This window comes from Euprymna scolopes, chromosome 19, assembly GCF_053919585.1.
Source record: "Euprymna scolopes isolate OS-2025 chromosome 19, ASM5391958v1, whole genome shotgun sequence".
NCBI classification, from domain to species: domain Eukaryota; kingdom Metazoa; phylum Mollusca; class Cephalopoda; order Sepiida; family Sepiolidae; genus Euprymna; species Euprymna scolopes.
In genome coordinates, this window is record NC_136500.1 from 112453163 (window position 1) to 112480068 (window position 26906).

General features: G+C 32.4%; 1 protein-coding gene across 1 annotated transcript; it reads right to left on the minus strand.

Annotated features, from left to right (window-relative positions):
* On the minus strand, positions 1-26587 carry LOC145239881 (sulfotransferase 4A1-like). The gene is made up of 6 exons (XM_080103474.1): positions 25622-26587; positions 23545-23756; positions 15670-15796; positions 11616-11713; positions 9424-9607; positions 1-173 (listed from the first exon to the last, which is right to left on the minus strand). The coding sequence occupies exons 1-6, from the start codon at positions 26391-26393 to the stop codon at positions 40-42; spliced, it is 1527 nt and encodes a 508-aa protein (XP_079959600.1). The 5' UTR covers positions 26394-26587; the 3' UTR covers positions 1-39.
* Positions 26588-26906: the final 319 nt, after the last annotated feature.

Genomic DNA, 26906 nt, shown 5'->3' on the forward strand with positions numbered 1-26906 from the left:
TTTTAGTTGAATGTTTTCTTTATTACTTCAGTTCAACTTTTAAGAGTCATTCGGTTGATTGGCCAATTCATAATCAAATACTAAATCAGTGTCACTTAAATTATCTTGCACCATTTTCTCAATACGTCGATTTATAAAAGCTGTGATGTGAGTTTTCCAGTCACCAACTTGACCTACAAAAAATTAAATAAAATATAAAAAATATTTTATAATTTTATGATGAATAAAATTTTTAAAAATAATCAACCTAAAAATTCAATACTGAATTAAATGAATCAACAAACAAAAAAAGTATTCAAATATTAAAATAAAATATATCAAATAAATAATTTTAATAACAAAGTTATTTTGTCAAAATTTTAAAAGTAATAGCAATTAGTCTGACATCGCTATTTGATTTGAACTAGCCCTTTTTTTCTTCTATTATATTATTAGCACAAATATATTTTGTTTCACTTCAAATTTTTTCCTGAAAATATTTATCATGACAAAAACTGAAGTAGAGACATTTTTTTCTTACTCACTGAAGAAATCATACAATTGTACTGATTTGTCTCTTTTTAGATGTATATCTCAATTCAATTATGTGACTTCAAGTTTTTTTATCTCTACTTTTATAAAAAAGTCACTGTGTGCGTGTGTTCCTTCCTCATAGGTTCTGAAATGTTCAAGCCTATCTTTTGCAAATTTCACACAAAACTAAATGTTTGACAGTATCCTTAGATATACAGCTTATTTCGGTGTATAAGACAACCCTTAAAGTAAAAAAAAAAATCATCTTTGAAAATCAATATTTTATAAGACACCGGGTGTTGCAATCTCTAGCCTAGACTAAACAAATATGGTTTCATGATTTAGTAGTCATCTTATACAACTGATATATGGTAAATATATTAAAATTTGCCCCAATTTTGTACCTCGTCTTATATTACTTCTTTATATGCCGAAATATAAGGTTTTTTGTACAAAATTCATCTGATAAGTATAAAAAAACAAATCCACAAAATAGCTTTTCTCACTTATAAATAAAAAGAATTATTACAGGGGAATATTTTATGCTACACTAGCCAAGGGAGATAATAACATCTTAGCAAATCATTTCTTCTTAAAAAAAAAACCCAAAAAAACAGGTTTATCATAATCTAGAGATATAATCTAGTGGTAGACTACAGATTAAATGATCCCTTATTCAAGCCCGGGTGTACCTCACCATTTTATTTTAATTTTTTTCTAATTAATGAGGTTCTCTGCTATAGGAGTAACAAGATCACCATAAATTTACGATAAAAGAAGAGGTACCATTTTAAATTGCCGCAAATCATTTCTTCGTTTGCATATTTTAAAGCTAAACATTAATCAGAAGTGACTTTTCCAGGGCATTCATCGTCAAGCCTAAATATCAGTTGACGTGATATTTTAAACAAACACAGATGGAGTTTGATAAACGACATTATAATTATTTAAAAAAAATTTTTTGAAAATTAGTCCACCAGGCAAATTATTCCTCGTAATATATAATAAACAATAGAGGATTGATTCTATAATGATACATACACAATCTGCTTAAATTAAAATATCATGTTTAAGTATATTGTATGACCGAGCAATGCCGGGCTGCCAGTTAGTTAATTAATATAATTGAAATCATTAAATACATTCTTATAATTGAATTGATATATATCATTCAAAAAAAAATAAATAAATAAATAAAAAAAGAGACATAACAAGTAAAACAGAAAGAATGAAAGGGAGATAATTGGGAGCGGGATTTTATTGAAAGCAGACAAGTGTTGTACATTATTATTATTACATATGTGTATGTTATGTTTATGAGGGAAAAAAATAAAACTGAAATTTGTTGTTAAAACTGGAAAAGAAAAAGACAAGATATTCTAATAAAAATATAATAAATTTATAACTTAAAATATTGTAGCATTAAGAATTTTTTTTTAATTCAATTTATAGCATATAATCAATTCTTAATGCTGCAATTTACTAGAATATCTTGTCTTTTTCTTTTTCAGTTTTAACAACTAGTTCTTTACTTTTCCATATTTAAGCTTAACTTTTCATGCTCGCATTTTTCTATTGTAATATCTATATATATATATTCAGAAAAGTATTGTTAAACAGCACTGAGTGTTTTTGCTTAATGAGCTTTATTTTTTTGTAATTTTTCAAATTTCACTTAATTTGATCAAGTAGTTTTGTTTTGTTTTTACAGCAGAAAAACATGTTTTTATGACAGCCCTTTGAAGGCAGACATCTTGGAATTTTTTACATTTTTGTTTGGATTTTAGAAACGCCATGGGGAAATAACTCAGTTTAAAGCGCCGACACTCCCTCCCCATCTTTAATAGTAGCTTTTCTTCCTAAAAATCGAACCTTTTGCTCGATATAACAAATTGTTTTTTCGCTGTAAAACAAAAACTACTTGATGAAATTAAGTGAAATTTTTTTTCAGAGAACTTCATTCCATAAGGGATACGTACAATTTAAACTTTTTTTTTCGATATTTTCATTTTCTAATGTCTTGATTAAACTGTACAAATACCAAAAATTTAATATAAAATATTCACGTAAAATAATCTTAGACTTTAGGGCCATGAATAACATTTTTGAACAGTTAATCATTTTTGTTCCATGGGAAATAATCCTGTAAGTTTGTTTTTTTTAATAAATTATGTGTGATTTTAAGGTTTTTGTAGAAGGAGGAGGATTGTCACTCAGACTTTGAATTAGTGTTAGAGTTACAGGCAATTGCATATTAACATCCTGTAAACTTGACAAAAAGAAAATAAACAAAAACAATTATTTTAGAGTGAGGGATTAGTTTCACATATAAATTTAATGTAAAATAATGAACCATTTTTCAGGCCATTGTAATGTTTTACTGCAATTAATTTATTTTTCTATGAAAGACAAATCATGTGTATATGTTTTTAGGTTTTTAACAGTTTGTACAATGGGGAGGGCTTACCACTCAAACTTAGGATTAGTGGTAGTTATGGAAGGGTTGTTATCTTGAAGTGGGTGCCGTTTAAACTTAGGGTTAGTGGCAGGGTAAAAAGAGATATTTGCAGGGTGTGACATGTTAATGTTACAACAGGTTCAAGGGATGCACTTTAGGAGATGGGCTTGTCATTCGGACTTTGATTTAATAGTAGCGCAATTTTATATATATATATATATATATATATATATATACACTAACTTTTCAAATTGAACAATAATAAAGAATTTGGAGTACTAACTGTTCTAAAAGCCAAGAATGGCCAGGAAATGGAGGATCATTATATATAAAATTTTAAATCCTAAATTATTTTTGTTATCATTTTTTTCTTTTTTTCCACTAGGTTTTTTTTAGAGTATTCACACATAATTGTGTATAAGAATAAAATCTTATTCATTTTTTTTTTTTTTTGCATTTTAAAGTTCGAAAATTAAGTATATTTAAAAATCAATATTTCTTAAAGGAAAATCTATAAACCGCATTAATTATAAACAAAAGAGTTCTGCTACGTTTTAGTATACATTCGTGTGCAATATTTCAGAAAAGTATTCAACAGATTTATTTGTTTTTTGTTTTCCTCTAAGAGTTTTTGGTGGAATTTTGTTTATATTCCTCCAAATTGGCTTTTTTAATTTTCCTAAAAAGAAAATGGTTTTTGGTTTCTTTCAAATTTGTCAATATTATTGAGAAATGGTTGCTACCCGATGAATCTTCTAGAACTTTCCAGCTGTAGTTCATGAAGATAGTTGGGGAGGTCACACAATGATAGATCCAGTACTGAGCAGGTACCCGAAGTGGGGTAAAGGTATGTATTGGATTTATTGTTTAGTATGTATAAGTCATTGTTGTTAATAATTTTTAAAAAGATTTTTCCCTTTCTTATCCAAATATATGGATGCCATATATCGTAGCGACTATTAAAATCACCTAATAGTGAGAAAGGTTTGGGTAACTGATGCATTATTTTGCTCAGTTCCATTTCATTTATTACATTCTGGGGTAGATAGAGCAGATATTTATATTTCTGTGAAGTGTGGCTGCTGTAGCAATGGCTTGAATATTAGTTTTTACATCTATTTTGCTTTGGGAAATAGTATTTCTAATAAAAGATAGATACTCCTCTAAAATCCCTCTGTTGAGTATTATGGATGTGATTGTATTGTTTGCAGGTTATGTTAATTTTATATTCAGCTTTTAAAAATGGTTCTTGGATGGCTGGTTGATGATTTGTTACGAGAAGTAGTAGATCATTTATATTTGGTTTTAAGCCCGGCGGTTCCACGGAATGATTTTTTGCATCATCGTTCTTAGTGTGGATTTTTTCTTCTATGTAGTCTAATTGTTAATGTTCAATCTGACACTTTCTTTTAAGAAATTTTCTTGTAGACAAACTACATCAGAGAGTTGGTTTGAAAGGAGTAATGTTAATTCATCTAGACTGGCTTTTGTGTATATTTATTTTGTTGAATTTATTGTCATTTGTATTTGTTTAGTTGTATTTATTGTGATTTGTGTGGTTTTGATTTATTGTAGTTTATATTTAGTTAATTTTATTGTGGTTTCTGCATTTGCTTGAATTGTTTGGCTCTCCATAATCATTTCCTCAAATGTTTCGGTTTTGTTTTGTGTTGGGATTGATGATGGTGTAAGGTGGATATTAATGTTGAGAAAGATCATCTGATTTGTTTTTTTTTTCCTTTTATTTGTTGTTTGAGCTTATGGTTTTTGAGCTTGATCGAGACCTATCTGTTTTGTTTTTATTTTGTTTATTTCCTTGCTTTAACAGTCATTGATGACTTACCCCTGGTTTTGTTGTTTTTGTTTGTTCATTTGTGCTTTCCATTTCCATTTCATCAAACAGTTTGAATTTATTTTTAATTTAGTTATTTCATATTTTTGTTTAAATGGTTCTGTTTTCTTTGGAATGGTTGAGGATTTTGCTGACTTAATATTTGGTTTGAAACGCTGGTTTTAAAGAGGGAAGGTTAGGATTTGGAAAGAAATTCGTATTTTATTAGATTCTTTTTTGCTTTCTGTTTTTGCTTTCTCTAATTTTTGGTGGTGTAACAGTTTTACTTTTTTTTGAAAGCTAGCCCATTCGTTTAGTTCTAGATATATCAGTTTTTCAATAAGTTCACGGTACTTATCTCATGGGGATTCTTTGCATTTAATTTTTCTACTGCTTTTGTGGAGTGTTTATCTAAAGTGTATGATTCAACTATTTTATAGCTTCGGGTTTAGAGTATTTCTTTTATATCTTACTCCTAGGATTCTCTTCTCTTTTTTTTTTTTCCATCATTCACATGTTTTGGAGAAAGTTGGGTGAATTCCTTGACAATACATTTCATGATATTCTTTTTTATTGTGTTTGTGTTATTTTGAACCACATTTGGCACATCTAGCATAACCTCTGGGACTGTCTCTGTGATATCCAAATTTTTGGCATCTGAAGCATCTTAGGGGATCAGGGATGTATATTTATACTCTTTCAAAAGTATATCCTATTTTGATTTGGGGAATTTAAGGATTATTGAAAGTGTGTATTTGTGGGAATCTTTTCATTGTTTTTCTTTGTATTCTTTTGTGATAAGTCCTTGATTTTTCATTGCATACAAAATTTTTCCAGTGTTATTAGCAAGAGATAATTCTCTGCTTCTAACTACTCCATTTTGATTGGTTTAATGTTTTATGTGATTTTGATATTAATGTCAGAAAATGATTTTGTTTTTCTTATTTTCTCACTTTGAATTTTTTCGTTTGGATTTTTACCAGAAGTTTTCCGTCTTTAGTTATTTATAACTGTTTTTAGTTTTATTTTATTAGTTAGAATTTTTTCAATCATAAAGGGTGATAGTTTCAATAAAGGTAGAGAATTCTAGGAATAAAATATAAAAGAAATATTCCATACTCCAAAACGGAAAAATAGTCGAATCATATATTTTAAACAAACCCCAAAGATTCTAAAACATAGAATTTAGAGAATTCTAAGCCACTTTCTTTTCCATCATCTGAATTAGATAAGTCATGTTTGGACTTTTTATATTGGGACATCATTTAGTTAATTTTGTTTATCTTTTCACTGCTAGTGCTCTCCACCTATCTTGGCTCCCATTATTGGGGCCTGTCAAGGGGGAATCCCACTCGCCTTGACAGATCAGGGCGACTCAAAGCAGTATACGTGTGTGAGACTCCTAAAGTATGTTTCCATATTTATTCCACCATCCAAATCTTTAGTGAAAAAATATTTTAGTTTGCAGTCATGTTTGGGCTTATATTCCCCATATGATGATTGACCCTGAGCCAGCACTTTCTAACGTCTACTCTTTGGTCGAGTTGTCAGATAGTTTATTTCTTTTTGTATGAGAGAAACATTTTCAATTTAGCCTTTCACTTTTCTTTTTTTTTATGTTTTATTTTTTTATCTCATTGGGAGCTCATTAAGGAGCAGACGTTAGAACTTACTGTTGTCATATATCAAACTTAAGTTCCTGATACTTTAACGAGACTGAGGAACATGCCATAAATGAGAAAAAGAAAACTTTCTCTTTCAAACCGTCAACAAATGTTGGCAAAAAGATGAAGACTTTATTGAGCCCCTTTCTAACGCAAATATGTGTATATAATCTCAGCCCACACTCAGAGTTTGTGGATCTAGAATAAAATTATGCGGCTAAGAAGAAAGTTCTTGTGGAATTTATTTTCAAACAAGTTTTCGTTATAATACCTTTAAATTATGTATCATTTTAAAAGAGTTTTTTCACTCTATCCAATCGTTTAAGTTATAATCTTTTTAAAATAATTATGTCTTCTTTTCAGAACGTTGAATACAATATGGAAAAAAATTGACACAATTTTCTTATTTCAATTCAAGCAAAGTGAAAAAGCTGCGGAAACAGCTCGCAATATCAACAAAGCATTTGGCCCAGAAACCACTACTGAACAATGCACAATGGTGGTTTAAGAAATTTTCTGGCGGCAGCGGTGAGAGTCTTGAAATTGAGCACAGTGGTCAGCTATCGGATGTTGACAACAATCAATTAAAAGCTTTAGTCGAAGTCAATCCATGCACAAATGTTCAAAATTAGACGTAATATATACAATGATTTTCAACCACTTCAGAGAGATTAGACAAAACAAACTAATAAATGGTTGCCTTATAAATTGAATGACGACCAAAAGAAATGCTGTTATGGCGTGTATCATCTTCCCTTCTTTTACGCAACAAGAATGACGACTGGGTTGTGACTGGCGATGAAAAATTGGTTCTTTATGACAACCGGTGATGCTCAGCTAAGTGGTTAAACACTGACAAAGCTCCACAACACTTCCCGAAGCCAAAGTTACACTGAAAGAAGGTCAGCTGACTGTTTGGTAGTCTGCAACTGGTCTCACCCATTAGTTTTTTTGATTACAGGTGAAATCATTACAGCAGTGAAGTACTGTCAATACATAGATAGAATGCATCAGAAACTGTGACAAGACCAGCTTTAGTCAAGCATTAGAAAAGGCCCAATACTCCTCCATGAAACTGCTTCATCTGCCATACTCTCCAGACCTTTTTTCAAGCATCTCGACAACTTTTTGCATGTGAAAAGCTTAAAAAAACCTAAGCAATATTAAAAGCGCTTTCAGTGACTTCATCACCATCAGAACGCAATATTTTTACATTACTGGCATAAATAGACTTGTTTTGCGTTGGCAAAAGTGTTGATTCTGATGGTGCTTATTTCGATCAATAATTTTTTGTTTGAGCCGAGATCTGTTTATTTGAATTTAAAAGTTAAAAACCGCAAGAACTTTCTTGCCAACCTGACAGAAAATATCATTTTATATATCAACCTAACCAATCCTTTGAAAGAGATGACGGTAAAACTGGGCAATTTTAAAAGTAAGTCTGCAGTGAAATAGGGAGGTAAATGGATGGTGACATTTAATGCTACTAAGAGTAAGCTTCTTTCATTTAACAATTACAAGAAACTTTCTCAAACACTGATTGTTGTGGCTCTACCTGAGAGGTCATCACTTAACATTCACTGGCAACATGAATTAAAACAAATGCATAGAAGATATTGCCAAGGCTGCTGCAAAGAAGGTGAACTCCCTCTACCATGCTAGAAAATACTGACACCTGCCCATATTCTGTACAATGCCACCATTCACTCATGCATGGAGTATTGTTGCTACATCTGGTCTGGTGCATCTTTCACTAGTTTCTCCCTCTTAGAGAAGGTTTAAATAGAATCTCCAATCTAATAGATCCCACATTGTCAACCAAGCTCCACCCCCTCCATCTCATCCTCACAAGGGTGCATCCCTGTGCTTGTTTTACAAGTACTTTAATGGAATATGCTCTGATGAACTTGTAGTACTTATGCACCCCCTCTCAATATACTCCCTACTAACCTAATAATCAGCCCCACCGTTACACTGTTGAGGTCTCTAGATGGTGGAGAGCTTTCTACTCTAACAGCTTCTTTCCTCAAACAGGTAGATTTTTGGAATTCTCTCCCCTTTTCTTACTTCCCTGACTGTACTAACCTGCAGAAGTTTAAATGTAATGCAAACAAACATCTTACTGTTCAACTCCCTATATAGTGCCCCAGTAGACATGGTCCCAAATAGTAGCCTTTTATGTCCCAAGTGGCAATATGCCTTGTTTGGGATAAATAAGAATGAACAAAAATAAAAAAAATAAAAAAATGTGTAGTTTAGCAGTTTAAATTATTTGACAAACAAAAATTTATACAAACTATTTATTTTTATATAAATTATTAGACCCCAAGGCCGAAATAAAACCAGAAAAAATTTTATTTTTATTATTTTTTCATCATTTTCTCTTAGAGTAAAATGTACCACATTCGAGGCCGCTGTATTGCTTTTAAAATTTGGCCTTTCTAAGGTTTGACAGATTGGCTAAGGCTAAATTTGTCCCTTTTTACGCTCTTTCATTCCAAAAAAAATGTTTGCCACAACAGTTCATTAAAGACCATAAAAAAGACCAAATTTGGCCTTAAAAAGGCCAATCTGTCAAACCTTAGAAAGGCTAAATTGTAAAAACAATAGGATGACCTCAATTGTTGTACATTTAGTCTAATAGACATGATAAAAAGTAATAAAAATAATTTTTTTCAGGCTTTATTTTAACCTTAGGGTCTAATAATGTGTTTCATAGAAAAATAGTTTTTATAATTTTTTGTCTGCCAAATAATTTATGCCGCTAAACTACACATTTGCCAAAAACAAATACACAACAGTAATTGCATACCAATTTCTGCTCAATTCATAATGCATTGACATTCTAACATATTTGGACTGCATCTCCATTCATGCAGAATTAACAATGGCACTTGGAGAATGACCTCGACACTTGAATAAAAATATTAATCACACAAACAAATGTACTCATTTACCTTTCCTGAGGAAATGTGATTGTGTTTTGTCACGAATTCCGTAATCATCCCACCACGAATAATTCACGCTGTTGTTCTGTTTCATATTTTCGAACTGACAACGCTCATGTATAGCGGAAATCTGCTCACTACTCAACTTCTTGCCAAGGAATTGAGCAATGCGTTCTATATTTGCAGATAGATCCTGTAATTAGAAATAAAGAAATAACATTTAAACGTTTTCTCACCATGTTTACTTTTCATGGATTCCCATAAGTAATTAAAAATAATCTTTAAAACTAAACAATGAAACTGTTGCTTTTACTAATGCCACACTGGAAAATGGTAGAAATTAATTTAAAAAAAAAATTTTTTTTTTTTTTTTTTTTTTTAATTATTTTAAAAATAAAAACATAAGTATGACAGAACAACAAATAATGCTTTTCTGAATTTTTGAGATGAGGATTTCTTATTCGTATTATTTGGATTCTTCAGACTACTGTTCTCATCTTGAGTGTCATTTTCACGTTTTGGTCGATGTAACCTCCAACCTTCTTTTGTCCACAAGGACCTTTGGCGCTAGAGTACTTGGAAAAATCAATTGCAAAGTGGTATTCTCCTGAAGATTAAAGGTTCAATTCTCAGTGTAGGCAACCGAAAAATACAATTGCGAATTACATACACAGGACCTCTATCCAGTTTTAGTTGACAGAACAAGAGCATGCTAATCCAATGAAGTACATAAAGGGTTCCGTTTAAAATTCCATCCAAATTCCCGAGTTCAACAACATACACCTGAAGAAAGTCGAAGGTTACATTGACTAAAACGTTATGGCAATGAGTTCAATGAATTCAAATCATATGAACAAACATGCTATTTCAAACTTCACCTTTCTGTTGACCAGTTATGCTTATTTCAAATTTAGAAAACGCAGATGTACAAACCATGGACACTTTAAAAGCATGTTTAAAAGTTAACAGTCAATTTGATCATTCACATCCAATAAACACCAGGGTTCATTTACTGAGTGAGAAACGAATTAATAGAACACAAGTTTCCAAAGAATGTCAAGAACGTAATGAATAGAAATAGTTTGATACAGATAATATTGATCGATTCTGTGATTGTATGAAGATTGGAGATGAAATTCGTTTGAGAATCGTAATTAGAAAGAAAATAAATTAAATCTTTTTATAGTTTTATTTAGTTTTAAAGATTTTTTATTGGTAAAATTCAAAATATGCTTATGCATTTTTTTTTCTTCTTCTACAGATTTTAAAAAATAAATTTGACTAACAATCACTCAAATTCCATTATTATTAAAAAAAAAAACAAAAAAAAACCTTGTAATTCAAGGGAGATAATTCATCCAAAACAATAGTATGTCATCATCCTTCAGAAAATACATTTATTTGTCCTTTTGTAATTTGTGCTTCAAAATGTCAGAGGCTTCCTCATTTGTCCTGTGCCTTCGACCTTAAACACCGAATTTAATAAATTTTAATTTAACAAATAATCACAGTGAAAAAAAAAAAATGTTATTTTTATTAACCAAGATACCAATTCAAACTTTCAATGTTATTGTTGAACTATAATTTTAAAACTGTTAGAAATTATTTGAAAGGTTATTTCTAATTTGTACAGTAAAGGCAAAAACACTTGTTTAAGAACAATCAGCTTTTTTTTTTTGATAAAGGTAGTGGCAAACCAAACAAAGGCAATTATGCATTTAATCAAATATATATTACGATTCCAAATACAATAAAGAGACACTTAGTTTCTTGTGTGATTTGCAAAAAAGGATTGTTCTGGAAGGTGTTTCTCTTGTTTAAGAAAGTCAGTTCAGCAGAGATAAGGTACTCTTTTAAAATAAGCTTCATCCTATATTTGAGAGTTCCTTCGTTTGAAAGTTCTTTTGTGAGAGTTTATGCAGACACTCTCCTCTTTAAGTAAAGTGTGCAAAAAGCAACATAAATTATAATAAACTCACTTATGCACATTGCCAAACATTCAAAATATTTCCAATAAAATATGATAAAAAATTTTTATTCCAAACAACATCTGAAATTAATTTGTAAATAATTTGACTTAAAAAATTCAATTAAATTAAATAAGATTTTAAAATAAAGTAAAGGGAAAAAAATAGAATAAAAAAAACAAAATTAGTTGAAATAATTTCCTCAAACCAAGTGAAAAATGTTAAAACATTTACCATATGTAAATCTTCATACTTCACAATGAGGATATTGGCTCCTTCTTTCTCAAGTTCCCAGGCAGCCCTCACATGTTTTCCCCATGGCGAATAGTAAACTTGAAGACAAGACAAATGTTAAATGAATAACTGGGAAAAATAAAAAGCAAATTGACATTTTTTTTCTTTTACTTCTTTCTGCAAATCAAAATTTATGCTTTTGACAAAACGTCTGTATTAAAGCAAAAAAAAAAAAAAAATACAAGTGATTTAGGAGGAAATCAATGTTTTTTCTTTTTATTTTTCCTCATCATATAATGTCTTTAAAAAGGTAAAATCTGCGTGATCTTCAGCGTTTTTTTTATTTTCTTTCTATGCCTGATGCTGCTGCTATATCATAAAAATAAAAAGATTTTAAACAACTATTTTGAATGTATTAGAATTTGGACCCATATTTTTAAGGCAATACAACAAATAACATTTTTTTTTTTTTTCCAATAATTTTCTTTATTACTTGTTGGGTATACTGGGTGTCGAAATGAAATCCGAATTTTCAGGATTGAAATCTCATTGTCAAGGAGGACGTTAGAAAAAGATATTTGGTCTTATATTTTTTTTTCTCCCTAGTCGGCCGTTATTGGAATTAATGATACCTTTGTGGTGGTGTTAACACATCACCACAAAGACATCATCATTATACAAACACATATCACAAAACCATAATTTTACCAAAGACATATGAAGATAAAAATATTAGCCACAGAAAGGGATCAGAGGAACTTAAGATTGGAACAAGCAATATTCATAAAAAAAAAAGAAAACTCAAACCCAAAATAAATAATAGAATTGAAGTACAACCTCCTAATATAATTAACAATACATATTACGATAAATAAAATGATACCAAAAAGTTATCAACCAAAAGTATAGAGTATATTACAACCAAATAACAACTTCCTTACAATACATACATAGTAATCATAAAAACACTTACAAACTCACATTTAAACGAACTGCTAATATACCAACACTACCCTATATGAAATAAATACAGTTATAAACTCACGTTTATACACATTACATTTAAAATATAAATAACATATACGTACATAGTGTTGTATCCTACATAAAAATAATAATGATAATAATAATAAAATAAATCTTATAATCAAGAGATAAACTTTTCATTTTAATAACAAGAATTATCCTCCTCCACGAAAAAAGTCACAAAAAAAATAACAAATACATAAACATTTAAATCAAATTAAATTAAAAATAATGCTAAATGAATAATAAACAGGAAATAAATAATAAATAGAAATAACAAATAAATAATATATATATATATATATATATATATATATATATATATATATATATATACACACACATCTGTTAAAATGGATAATAAATACAATGAAATCTCACAACTTATTATCAAGGGAGATAAACTGTCCATCTCATTAACAAGAGTTATGCATCTTCACTAATAAGATTTAAAAAAATTAAAAACCGGTTAAATTAAATTAAAACTAAAATAGAAAATAAAAATATTATAGTAAAGGAAATAAATAAATAAATAAATAAAGAAAGAAAATAAATTTTAAAAAAATACTGATATGTAGATGTATGCGGTAAAAATTTGAACAAAAAAAAAAAAAAAAAAAAATTAACCGAAATTGATTTGGTGTCATCTGCATTCGTTCCTATAACGGCCGACTAGAGAGGAAAAAAAAATATAAGACCAAACATATCTTTTTCTAACGTCATCCCTGACAATGGTATTTGAATCCCGAAAATTCGGATCCCACGCTAACAACACCCTGTACACCCAACAGGTAATAAAGAAAATTATTTTTAAAAAAAATTTGTTCGTCAATACTTTTAAAAGCATACAAGTGGCAGAGAAAAAAGTTACATTGAATTGTCTTTAAAAAAATCCTTTAGCACTACACAATGTTTCAAGAAAACTATCACATCCTCCTCAAGGCAGCATTTTTTCTCTTAAGCATATTTCATTAAATAAAATAGATGCTTTTTGTCTATTAATTTTGTTTTTGATCCTTTCCAACTTTTGAATAACGGTCTTCACTTCTGGCAGGAACTGGCTGATGTCATCACCATATTTGTCATAAATCAAAGTATTTTCCAATCCTTATGGATTCATTGTTAGAGGTAGATTAATCTAACTGGCTTTGAACAATTTATATAGTTTTTGTTTTTTATTGTATTTTAATAATGTGTATATTTCATTGGTGTATTATTTTGATAACTTTATAACATTTCAGGATGTTACTACTATCGGTAAAGTTTATTTTATTAATCGTAGTTTTTCTAGTTTTTATTAATAATTTCAAGTTTTCATTTATTATTGGTCTGTTCAAGTATAGCTGTGCTGTCAACTAAAATCTTCCTAAATTGGAACAGAGGATTAGTGAAGTGGTTAAATATAAGATTGTTTTCGGAGCAATACATGGTTAATCTCCTTGACAATATTGTGGTAGTCAAACCTATGCATGTTTTCACCTTTGTTGGAGACGCAGTCTCCCAAAGAGCATTTGAATTCGTCGAGTCTAGTTAGTCCTATCAAGCAACTCAGTCGAGTAGTTATCATTAATATGATAATATCATTAATATGATAATATCATTAATATGATAATATCATTAATATGATAATATCATTAATATGATAGTGTGTGTTATTTTGTGTGTTCTTTTTTTTCTTCTGTGACCATCATTTGTTTTGACCTTCAATTTATTGTAATAAATAATTTTACTAAGAATTCTTCATGAGTTTTGATTTCAGTTTCAATTAGAGCTGAAGAAACTCAAGTTATATATATATATGAGTTATATATGAGTGGTTTTCAGAGTCTAGTGTTGAGAATTGTAATTATAAAGAAAATAAATTAAATGTTTTTATTTAGTTTTAAAATTTTTTAATTAGTTAATCTCAAAATGTGCTTATGCATTTTTTTTTTCTTCCACAGATTTTAAAAAATAAATTTTTACAACAGTCCAGTTGTCGACTGTCTGGTTAATGTCAGTCATGAGTTGGACACAACCAAAAGCATTTGGCTGCTTGGAGGTCCCCAAGAGAGATCGGAGCTGAAGCTGGGCAAGGGTAGAGAAGAAAATCACAAAAGACTAACATGACCAGATGGTGTTCCTACTTCTATGTTACGTGACAATATCACGCACACACACGCAGCATAACTAATAGACTCCAAGTACCTGTCTTGTGTTTATCATGTCATGATCACAAAGGCAATAAGGCTACACCTTTTGAGGTTTGTGGTATCATCATATTTGGTTTAACTGCTGGCATATGTTGAACAGCTTTTCAACATTGACTTCCAAATTAACTTGGTCAAGTCTTTATCTTTGAAATTTATCCTGATCCATTCCTCCTGTTTTTCTTGGTCTTCCTCTGTGAACTAATCTGGTTACTGTAACTGTTCCACATTTATTAACCAAAGAACTCACATCCATTCTTTCAATGTGGCCATACTATCAAAGTCTCCTGTTCTGCACACATCTCTCTATACTTTCCAGATTTAATCTTCTGGGCTCATCAGATCTAAGCCAGTCTTTAAAACTTACATTACACCTTCATTGCACCATTCTCATATCAATTTCTATCCATGCATCACATATCCTCAACCCTCACTAGTCAGGTTATCATTATTCACAGGTCTATTCAACCTTAACTTGTAATAATTGTCAGAATCTCATTTCTAAGTGTTATAGAATCTCTCCTGGGGATGAAGCAGAACTGTGTCTGGTAGTGAGACCCAAATTTGGGAGCCATAGAAGATATACAGTCAGTCACATCTTACTTAGCATTAGTTTCAGCTTCAAACACCATGCAGAAATATTTGAAGATATGACAATATGAAGCATTAGAACTTTTTACAACAATTATTCAATTCAGTTTAAAATTCACATCAACCTGTTTCACATTCTGTAGCTGACTACGCTATTTTATGACTTGTCATTTGAATTGAATGCTGCCATTTTTATTATAATACACTTTTTAAAAAAAAAAACAAGATGAGAGAACAAAGTGACTCACCTTTGTCTTTTGTGAATCTATCACAGAACTCATCGAATGTTCCTTCGAATTTCAGAGGTTTTAACATTTTCAAAAAGCTGTAATATGAGATGAGGATGTCTTTGGGATTTCGCAGGACATAAATAACCTGAAATAGAACAAAAATCTATGTTGTCCGACAATTTTTCATACATGTGAATATTAAGTTTGAAAAATAATCTGTGTTTAGAAAAAAATGTCAGGAACAAAAATATAAAAACAGAAAATACTTCAATGGTAACAATATTCATCAGTTTTTGATGTAGTGAATTCCAGGAATCCACAAATGATGATTTGGGTAAGTCCCCAGAAAATCAAGTAGATCTCAACTAGTTTCTTAGTAAATTGAAATGTTAAAATGGGGTGTAAGCTTTTTTTGTTATTATTACCCTGAAAAGCAAGTCTAATTATCCTGAATTACGAAAGAAAATTTGATTTTTTTTTTTTACCAATAAATAAAAAAACAGTTTAATTTTAATCACAATGATATTAAAGAAGTTTATTCTTAGAGACAACTTGTGACAAAACAAAATATTTTCAATGTCAATCTGAGCATCATAAAATCACTGATATTATTCAAAGAAATTTCAGAGTTAAATGGTAAATATGTAGGAGTGGGAGGTGCCTATGTCCTACATGACAGACACATACAAATCTGTGCGTACCGAGACTACACCAATTTTCCAATGAAAAATAATTGTACATGTAAGTGAAGATAGCAAGAAAAGTAAATAGACAAAAAGAATGTTACATTATGAAAATAGAAATAAGAGAGTAAGAGAAAGGGAAAGTAAAAAGTAAAAGAGAAATAAAAGAGAGAGAAGGGGGAAATGAAAGAGAGAAATATGAGTAAAAGAGAGACAGAGAGAAATAAGAAAAAAAGAGTGTGAAAGAAAAGAGAGAGAGAGAAATAAAAGAACAGACCGGAAGCGAACAAAAAAAAAAAAAAAAAAACGAAACTTATTTTCTTTGTATTAATTTAAATCGATCCCTCATACAGACATTAAAAACAAATGGATTTTCTCTTATCCAAAACTTCTTTGCGTTAATGTAACACAAAAAAAAGGTAAGAAAGTAAAGTAACTAAGCAACACGCAACAAGTCTCCAAGAATTCTCCTACAACAGTTTGTTTACATTCTGCACGCAGCCTACTTTTATGCACCCAATCTGCACATGAACTACAAGATTTTGCATTCCTTTGCAAGATCACTAATCATAAAAGTTGAGCACACTGCCATATTCATTCTTTCTCTCCTTGTCCCGGTAGCTTGAGTCCACATGATGCATGGACACTTTAATGGTAAGCCCTTTTCTTGGTTTCCACAGTTTTCCCTACACTCCCTCCTGATCTTATAAGCACAGACAGAACAGGGAGATAGCGATCGTCTTCACCAGACACTTCTTCCCATAGCTCGATCCTCACATGTGCTTTCGTCCAGTCTGAGAGTCGAGAATCACTGTGGCCATCAGAAGGCTACTAATATCCGAATCACTGCCTTATGGAGCTGGCATGAACCAGAACGATGGCTCACTGAGAATCTTATTCACTTTCGTCATCAAATGGTGGTTGCGATTACATTGCCAGCCCTAGGTCTTTAATGTGATAGGACACACCATCAATCCGCACTGGTTGTGGACTGGTTACCTCAGTGACACGTCTGGTACCATATCTTGTCGTACATCTACCATGTGGGTTTTTGACCCAAATGACATCTCCCTTCTTAAGCTTCTCTCTGGTCACTTCCAGTTTGGGCAGCAGGTTGGCTTCAATGCCCTTACCCTGACATGGTACCTGTGCAATGCATTGGCCAATGCTGTGGAAGGTGAAATGTCATCTTTTGGGGTGATGTTGTACCAGTAGACTGCTTCAGACACTGAACAGTCCTTCCTGGCTATTATGGTCTTGATGGTGCTGTAGTTTCATTCGATGATCCCATTTCCACTCAGCAAGTCGGCACATCAAAACCGCAGATGCACGTCCCAACTATCCACAAATTTCTTTGACTCCTCACTAGTAAACACAGCGCCATTGTCAGTCAGTATTTCTATTGGTGAACCTTGCTCAAGGAAGACATTCTGTCAGATGATGGTGGTCACATCTTGCTGTACTGTATACTTAGATGAACCACAATTGATAAGCGTAAAAACATTCTCATCGCCTATCTGTTGCAGTTGTTTTTTGCGCTCAGTTTCTCCCCTTGTCCAGCGAACAGGTGCTGGAGCAATCAAATCAAAGGTTTTGCAGGTTTTTACAACAGATTTCACATCCCTTTGGACACTTGCGGGTCGATTAATCTGGCAAAGTACAGAGTTAGCTTCACACCCAGATGTCCGCTTAGACAAGGGACATTGGCTACCTTGGTCATGGTCCAGTCGCTTAGCAGATCCAACCACCTGTGCAGTAATCTGGTGAGGCAATCTGCACGATTCTAACAAGACTATACAAGCATCACATCCATGGTTCATCCGTGCCTTCAGTCAGGGTGTCGGAAATGCACCAGTGCATGCACGCCAAATCAGTGACCAAGTGTAATGTCGTTCCCTTCCACTGGAAGGCAAAGTTGACCCCCCTGAGCATCGCGTCAAGCTTGGCTAAATTTATATGCCTGGCATTGTTGGTCAGATGCAGCCAACACACATCTTCGATGACATTTCTGCTCGCCTCCAATGCCACTCCTGTAACTACGGAACTCGCATTTACCTAGACTGTAACCTTGCTACCGTCCATGCATCAGTCTCCTCCGACAGGGTACTACTCTCGTAACTTGCTCAGCATTTCTGCTAATATGCAACAGAAAGAGGGATCTTTGATCTCGTCATCCCATTCCTTGGTTGGTGCAGTCACCAGATACTTGACAAATGCGACTGCCACCCTGAGCTGTCCACAAGTGGGAAAATGAATAACAAGTTTCCCATATAGGGAAAACACACACTGACGGGTCAGCACATCGGAGATTTCAGGAATCTGATTTCCTCGTTTTTATCGGAGGGTGTCACTTTCTTTCCAGACTTACAAGCCAAGAATTCTGGCTCCATCTTTTAGTCGCACCAGATCCTTGCAAATCAAACCAAAGTCAAAATAATGCTGGTGCACACGCAAACTTTCATTGATGAAAATGTCATCAATGTATGCTGACACAGCACGGTCTTGTGATATGATGGCATCTATAACAGATTTTATGATGAGAAGTGCCACGTTGAGATCAAATCCTAGCCATGTGAGACAAAAGCACTGGCCCTGGAAAAGGACAGTTTCAAATGGGTACAGTGCCTTGTCCATGTGGATTTGAAGATATGCCTTCCATAAATCCAGAAGTAATTCATCAATTACTTGCCACTGCATTGGCTTAGCTTTTGTGCCCATACTTCTGCATTGGCAGTGAATGCATCCACAAATTCATTTAATTCACGGTAGTCTAACACTGGACGTACCTTCTACTTTCGCACCTGCATGACCGCCATTAAAGGAATCAAGCCCTTGGGAGGCTCCAGTCTCTTTTAGGGATATGGAATCAACCAGCCATTTGTGATCCAAACTTCCAGCTCCTTCTCATACTTTTCTCTGACGTTATCACGTATTCTGCAAGTTCCTTTGGGCCCCTTTCCACCTGGTGGTCTACACTCTTTCATCAAAGGAGACATCAAAATCGGGTTCATTAATACACAGAGCTGCAAACACCATCCTTCTGCCAACAATTTTCATGTCTCCACCCAGCAAGACTGTAACACCTCCCAATGCTCAAATTGAGTCAATTCCAAGCAGCAGGTCGTAATCCGGAAGCTTCTCACAAGCCACCAAAACGTTGACTTTGGCCTAAACACCTCTATCTATTAGGATTGACACAGTTCTGACTCCACTGCAAGCCTGGGAAATTCCTTCAATCGTTCCAATTCTTTTTCATTGACTGCTCCATGTCTGGTATTGATTCGCATAAACTATTGACTGGGAACACTCAATGTTAACAAGTGCCGAGCACCATATGCCATCAAATTACACATCAACCACAGGTAACACCGCATTTATTGATAGACTGACTTGAGGCAAGAGTAGTCCCTGGAATCATTTTCTGAACAATTTTGTGCTATGTAGCCTAGCTTGTTACAATGATGACAGCATATTCATCCTCATGCTCTTTGGTCATTTGTGTCCCCTGTATTGCTCCGGCTTCGACAGTCCCTGGAGAAATAGTTGGATCCACTGCATTTGTAGCATCTTGGGCCCTCTGTTGGTGGTTTAGGTGCTTACATAGCTGCCACAATCGGTCCCATGTCTTTCGAAATGTTTCGGGCCATAGCTAGTTATTCGTCCAACCCAAGCTTATTAAGCCTCGAAAATGCTTGTCATCTGTCTGGTGTCACCTGGAAGATCCACCAAAAAGGCGCCTACAAGTATGTGGTCGTTCGCTCCACCGAATGGTACAGTCAACCTCCTAAAACTGGTCAGGTAGACATCCAACGTTTCGTCCAGTAAATTTTTTTGCAGGTGATGAAGAAGTCTATACCAAAGGCCACATATAGTATCTACTTGACTTGTTCCAGATCCACCTCAACCCAGAGTTACTGGTACACAGTGTAAGCTTCTTTTGTGAGCTTCAAGTGGGATGACCAGTGTGGGCTCTTTTATTTTGAACAGCCTGTAAACACATTCAACCTTTTCAAACTATTTGATGACGGATGAGGCAGTGAGGGAGCCATCGAATTCAGGGATCAACTTCAGGTCAAATTTGTCCATAATGCGAAAATAGCTTGAAACACAAAAGAAAAGGAAAAAAAAAGGCAAGAAAAGTGACTCAATAATATGTAACACTTTCAAAGAATTCTCCTACAACAGTCTGTCTGCGTTCTCCACACAGCCTACATTTATGTAGTCGAGGCTCACATAATCTGCACATGAACAGCAGGATTTTGCATCACTTTGCGAAATCACTAGTCATGAAAGTTGTGGGCATTGCCATTTTGAGTCTTTCTCCCTCTCCCCCCAGCAGTTTGATTCCACTTGACATGTGGATGTTTTAACAGTAAACCCTTTTCTTGGTTTCCACAATTTTCCCAAGAGTGAAAGAATTTCTTATAAAATTAACTATTCTGATTCTTTATAAATTTCTAAAAATTTCTTTTTTTTTTTTTTTTTTTTTTTTTTTTCAAATTCCTGTGAAACCAATGCCCACATATATTTTCTCAAATGTAAAGAATACACTGGGAGGGGGGCATATACAGGGTGAACCAAAAAAAAAAAAAAAAAAAAAAAGCTATCTAGGCCATCTAGAACATATGCTGTAGAACACAGAAAATAAGGCCAAAGACCCTAGTGTTTTGATGTGATGCTTTGAATATAATAAACTAGTTATGAACAAAGTTTCATTTCATTTGGACAAAACACTAAGAAACGGGTCCTAATTAGAGTTGGGCCCGTTTTTTGGGGGGAGGGTCACCCTGTATTACACAAGTAGATATTTCTATATTTTTTATTTATTTGCAAACTATTATCCTCATCTTTTTTAGTTGTTGTTTCATGACGTTTCAGCCAACTATTCCTCTGGCCTTCGTCAGGTTGTTAACCACAACGGGATAGGAATGCTGAATCTTCAACTGTATCTTCAGTAATTACTGATTTCCATAGCTGTTGTTGTCTCACCATGTTTTTGGCCAACCAATCCTCTGGCTTTGGACAGGATTGAAACCGCTATCTTCAGACAACCTGGAACTGTAGAGATGCAACGTCTCTATCCACTGCACATCTCAAAATTCCAATAATTAAATAATATAGATATTTCTAAATACTTTTTCTCAAATGTTTTTCTTTGTAATTGGATGAAAATTGTGAAACAACTAGTGCACCTTGTAACTTTCACTTCCTTTACTTTGTTTTTAGTCCTCACATTCCATGAACAACATTTCTGACAAAGGAGTAAGAACTGTTGTTTTCTAGGTTGGAATCTATCCATCTCACACTTATATCTTTATCTGGTAATTGATCATAAATTTTTTTTTTAGTTCCTTACATCAAGAAACTTATTTTTAGTGTCTTACCTCAAGTGAATTCATGCCTTGTCTAAAGCAGCTTCCATTAAAAAAAAAAATAAAAATAAGATTTTTTTTTTTTAAAAGTCGATTTGCATTATTAAAACAAAGTCGATTTGCATTTCATTGTTAGTTGACAAAATGTTATTTGAATTTTTTCATAAACAATTGAAAATAGTTTAAGACTGATTGGTATGCAAATTAAGTGCAGGAACAGAATAATTAACAAGTCCAGCCATGTTTATATTTTTACCCTAATTATAAAGATTTGTTTGGTTATAGCTACTGCCAATATAGCAGATATATAACAGACTGATTTGTTATATTGTAAAAATAATAGTACTACTAATACTAATATCAAATTTGTAGAGTAACACCGTCAAGTAAATCTCCTCCCACCTCCAAAGGTTTTTTTTAGGTGAAACCTCCAAAGGTTTTTTATGGGTTTTAACATCTTGAAAAACTTGCAAGAAAAAAAAAAAAAAGCAATGTTTTTAGAATTTAGAGTGGGAAATAAGTTTCAAATATATAAATTTCATGTAAAATGATTACTTCCTGGCCATTCTAACTTTTTAGAGATATTCATCATTTTGTTTTAATATCATTAACTCTAAATCTGACTGGCAAGGTCAGAAAACCATGCATAATCGCTTAAAAAAAAAGATCAACATTTTTTCTGTTGATATACTTTCTTGTGACCTCATAAAATTGCTGATAATCACATTTGGTTCTTGTCCAAAATTCGCTCTATATTAAAAAACGAAAATAAAGAAAAATTTATACGATGCACTTGTCTGTGACAAAGCAAAAATAACATATTCCAAAAGTTATTTAAATTCATCAAGTAGTTTTAATTTTAAATGAGAAAATCAAATTTTATGAGCATCTGAGGAGTGACTGTCTCATCTGCTATTTTAAAAAAATGATCTCAAAAAACAAGGAAGATAACTCAACAATATTTCATACTTAAATGTATGTTGCAATGCCTACAAATTCACATTCATCACTTAAAATTCCTTTTTTTTTCTCTCTCTCTCTCTCTCTCTTACACCTATATCTCCTCTGTGCTCTGTTTTATTAGATTTTTCCAATCATTCCTTTTTATTTAATAATCATTGACGTTTTTTTTTGGTCTTATTTTAATTAAGAATTATTGAAATTACTTTCTTTTTTGCTTTTTTTTAAAGAATTATTGAAAACACTTTTTGTGCTATTTTTTTTTTAAAACACTTTTTAAAATCTTTTTTAACTATTTTTAGGAACATTATGTATTGGTTACGTTTTTTTTATGATGTTTGAAATTTTGTTATTTTGATTTCAATAATTTCGTTTGTTATTTTGATTTTAATTATTATATTTTTATAAACATATTTATTGCATAAATTCAAATAAAAGTTATTTTTAAAATAAAAAATATATATATATTTTTATAATTTCATAAAAATATTTCTTATATAATTTCAAATAAGACAAAAGTTTATTTTTAATTTTGTTAGTAAAAATGCAATTACAGGTGAATTGTGTTATTTAGTATCTGTATAATTTTGTTAAAGTTTATTGTGTATTTTTTCAATAATGTCCTTTTCTTAATTTTTTTTCAATAAATCGTTTCACAGTTGAAATATTGATTTTTTTTCCTTATTGATCAGATCTTGTAATACAATTTATTTCACTTTGAATCCCCATTTGTTTCTTATATTCATTCTATGTTGAAATAGAATCAGATTGTGAATTAAACGACTAGATAGCAAAGAGAAATGTAAAAAAAAATAGTTGAAATAAAAGTAAAACAAAATATTCCAGTGATTAAAAAGAAATTTTTTTTTTTTTTTTACCTTTGGTCGCACCGTTTCCATTTGTTCTGGAAGCAAATGAAATGGTAAATGACTTTTAATAAGACGAGGAGATTTTGAATCTTCAATGGTCTTTAGGCCTGGGTAAACATTTTCAAGAAATGAAAATCTCTGTTCAATATTTTTCTGGTCTTCCTGAGCAATGTCAAGGTCAGACTGGATCAAATAGACAATTTCTTGGACCCACGTTGTTCCTGAAGAAAAAGAAAAGAAACTTAATTTGAAGCAAAAGAGGTTGCTTACATGTTGTCATTAACTGTTCTAAGGACACATGAATGAGTGTAGAATATTTCAATACTTGATAAATTGACAAATGATAAAATAATTTTATCTATAAATTACTTTTATATGCTTTTCACTTGTTTTATTTTGGTCAAAGTTTTCAGAAATCAAGTGGGGGAAGGGGAGGGTCTTCTTGAGGCTAACACTTGATCTCTAGAGATATTTATTTGAATATTACAGTTTTTATTTATCTCTCGAACAGAAGTTGAGAACATAATTTTCCTTTCCTCCCAACTGATATATGTTATAATGCATATTTCTTTTTGTCTCTTGGTTTTACTGGATTCTAGGACAAGAATTCATCTAGTCTGGTGGAGTACCCAGATTTGTGCTGTTACCTCAGAGAAGGTGCACCAGTGCACCACTGCACCAACTGCACCATTTCTCGTAAAAAAAACCAACGTGAATTAACCATAGTGGGGAGATCTTATTTAGGCCACGAACAATATGTCATTTTGATTATTTAGTCGGGGTTTACTCATAGGGAAAAGTTGGCGCTTCTACACCATTAAGACGAAATTTCGGAAATTGGAAAACTGAACTTCACATGAAAACAATGGTATCTATATTTTTAAGATGATTACATCCAAAAATTACGAAAATCGATAAGGTAGAAAATTATTTATTAAAGAAAATAAATAGAATTTGATTAAAACGATCGTAAGACACAGGAGAGTTCAAAAGGGAGGCAATTTTCCGTTTCGATTTAATTTACATATTCTTCTAAAGTGTCCCCACGTCCACGTCTAGATTGCATTTTTGAAATTCCCCAGTTGTGACAATCAGGCTTTAGTAGGGTGTATTTCAAATCCTAAACCTGAAATCATAAAAATTGATCAATCATCTCATAAAATCTATAGTAATAACATATTGAATTTTCAAGAGTTTTTGATAATTTTAAATGTCTGTAAAAAAAAAAAAAAAAAAAAGGCTGGAAACTTATTGAAGACACCTAATATTTTTTGTTCTTGATTAACGTTATTTCATATCGTTCGTCCTTAGACTCCGATATTTCGGCGGTTACTTATTTTGAAACAAATTGAAAATGCAACAAAATACTCTTAGAACATTCATTTATTGGATGGGTTTCTACGAGTATTTTGCTTAATTTTCGATTAGGTACTTACGTATAGAAAATACCGTGCTGAAATAATAGCGCTATTATTTGGAAACCCATTCTTAACATGTGGTGGGACTGGTGGGTGGACTGACTGGTGGAGGTGTTTTGAAACTAATCTGTACTTTCACCTAACAATTTAATAAACAAAATTTGAATTTAACTGAATAGCAGGGTATCTTCCTTGCATGAGCACAAATTTTTTTTTTCGATTATCGGGGTGGGGGGGGGCAAATTTATGTAAGGGAACTACCGTTTTGGGATTTTGGTACTAATGTACTTACTGATCCGCGCTATTTTTTAAATCGTATTTTCAAGTTTAATTAAAGTTTTATGATATGTTTTTTATTCAATTGTAAGGTTAAACTACAGAATAGGTACAAAACACTCTCCCCTCCCCATGTAAAGAATGGCTTTTTAAATAATAACGTTATTTCAGCATGGATCATGAGTTCCGGGATTTTTATTTTAACTTTTAGTTTCAAAATAAACGCTTTAAAATACACACACACACACAAAAAAAATACCCAGGCAGGTAGTTAGTAATCTGGGTAATTATGCAGAATACGCACCGTGCTGAAATAATGTTATTGGTTAGGAACCTATTTTTAACTGGGAGAGGAGGACGTTTTCTAACTAAGAATTCACAAAATGACGTACCTGAACGCGGCCAAGACACGACCCATACATCGTCGGCCCTGACGGTAAACTTGCGTATTGCATCCAATGTCTTTTCGAGCATCGCGGGGAGGATGACATCTTTATACTTGATGAGTTTCTGCCGCCGACCGAACGGTTTGTCAGTGAAGGTATGAACCCCATGGACCACTCTCTTGTACAAGGTCTTTAACTGCGAGTAGGCGATGGTCGAAATAAGAAGTGCTCCGAGGGCGCAAGAACCATAGACCATCAACAAAATCCGGCGGTCGACACCCTCGTTTTCACCACGTTTTATGGCGCTCCCTCTCTTCCAGATTTGAGAGTGTTGAGAGAAACCGGGAGGAGAAAGAAGGCGGCAGTGGTTGATTCTGTTGTAGCCATTGTTATTGAAAACCACGCTTGGTTGGAAACAGTAGTTTTGGCTACACAAATTACGCCGGCATTCATGTGAAATTAAAACAGAACTGATTCTCTTAAAATTTAATAAAGAGATTGGATTATTATTTTTCAATATTAAATTAGTTCGCCATTTCGACCAATAAGGGTAGCAAGATCGTGTAACGTCAAAATTCCAAGTGGAATAGGTCTGTTTGTTTATAAATTCAACTTTCTTTGAAAGCCTGGCATTTCGATTTAGAGAAATCCGGACAAGACCGCCCGGTAAAATAAAGTTTACCGGCAGTGTTGTTGTCGACATGAAATATTTGGTCGTACTTGTAAACGCAGTTCGAATCGGTTTCAGACAAATCTCTTTGATAACACATGATTGCATAATGGAGGACGTACAGGTTTGAAAGATGCAAAACAATCCGTGTTAAGAAGGAGGAAGTGTATGTTAAGAATTACGCATCTTTGAATGAATGTGATTGCCACATGGTTGACCTATGCTGCCACCAAGCGGTCAATGTCAGTAACAAGGGAGACAATTAACACAAATGTCAGATAAAAGGGGAATAATTCATACACGTTACAAGGGAGATCATGCACATAAAATGCCTGTTTGCAAGGGAGATAATTTATTTCAAATTTGTAGATCTGCAAAGTTCGGTTTGGAATCAAGCTGGTAAAATTTGTGGCTAGCGTTTATTTTTTCTCTAAAATCTGGAGATTTCGTTCGCCGTTTCAAACCTGCGTGTCGAAAAAAAAAAATATATATATATAAACAAACATTAATTGGTAAATGTGTAGTGTAACGGCATAAATTATTTGACAGACAAAAATACTAAAAATTATTTATTTTATATAAAACACATTAAAAGACTCAAAGGCTGAAATAAAACCAGAA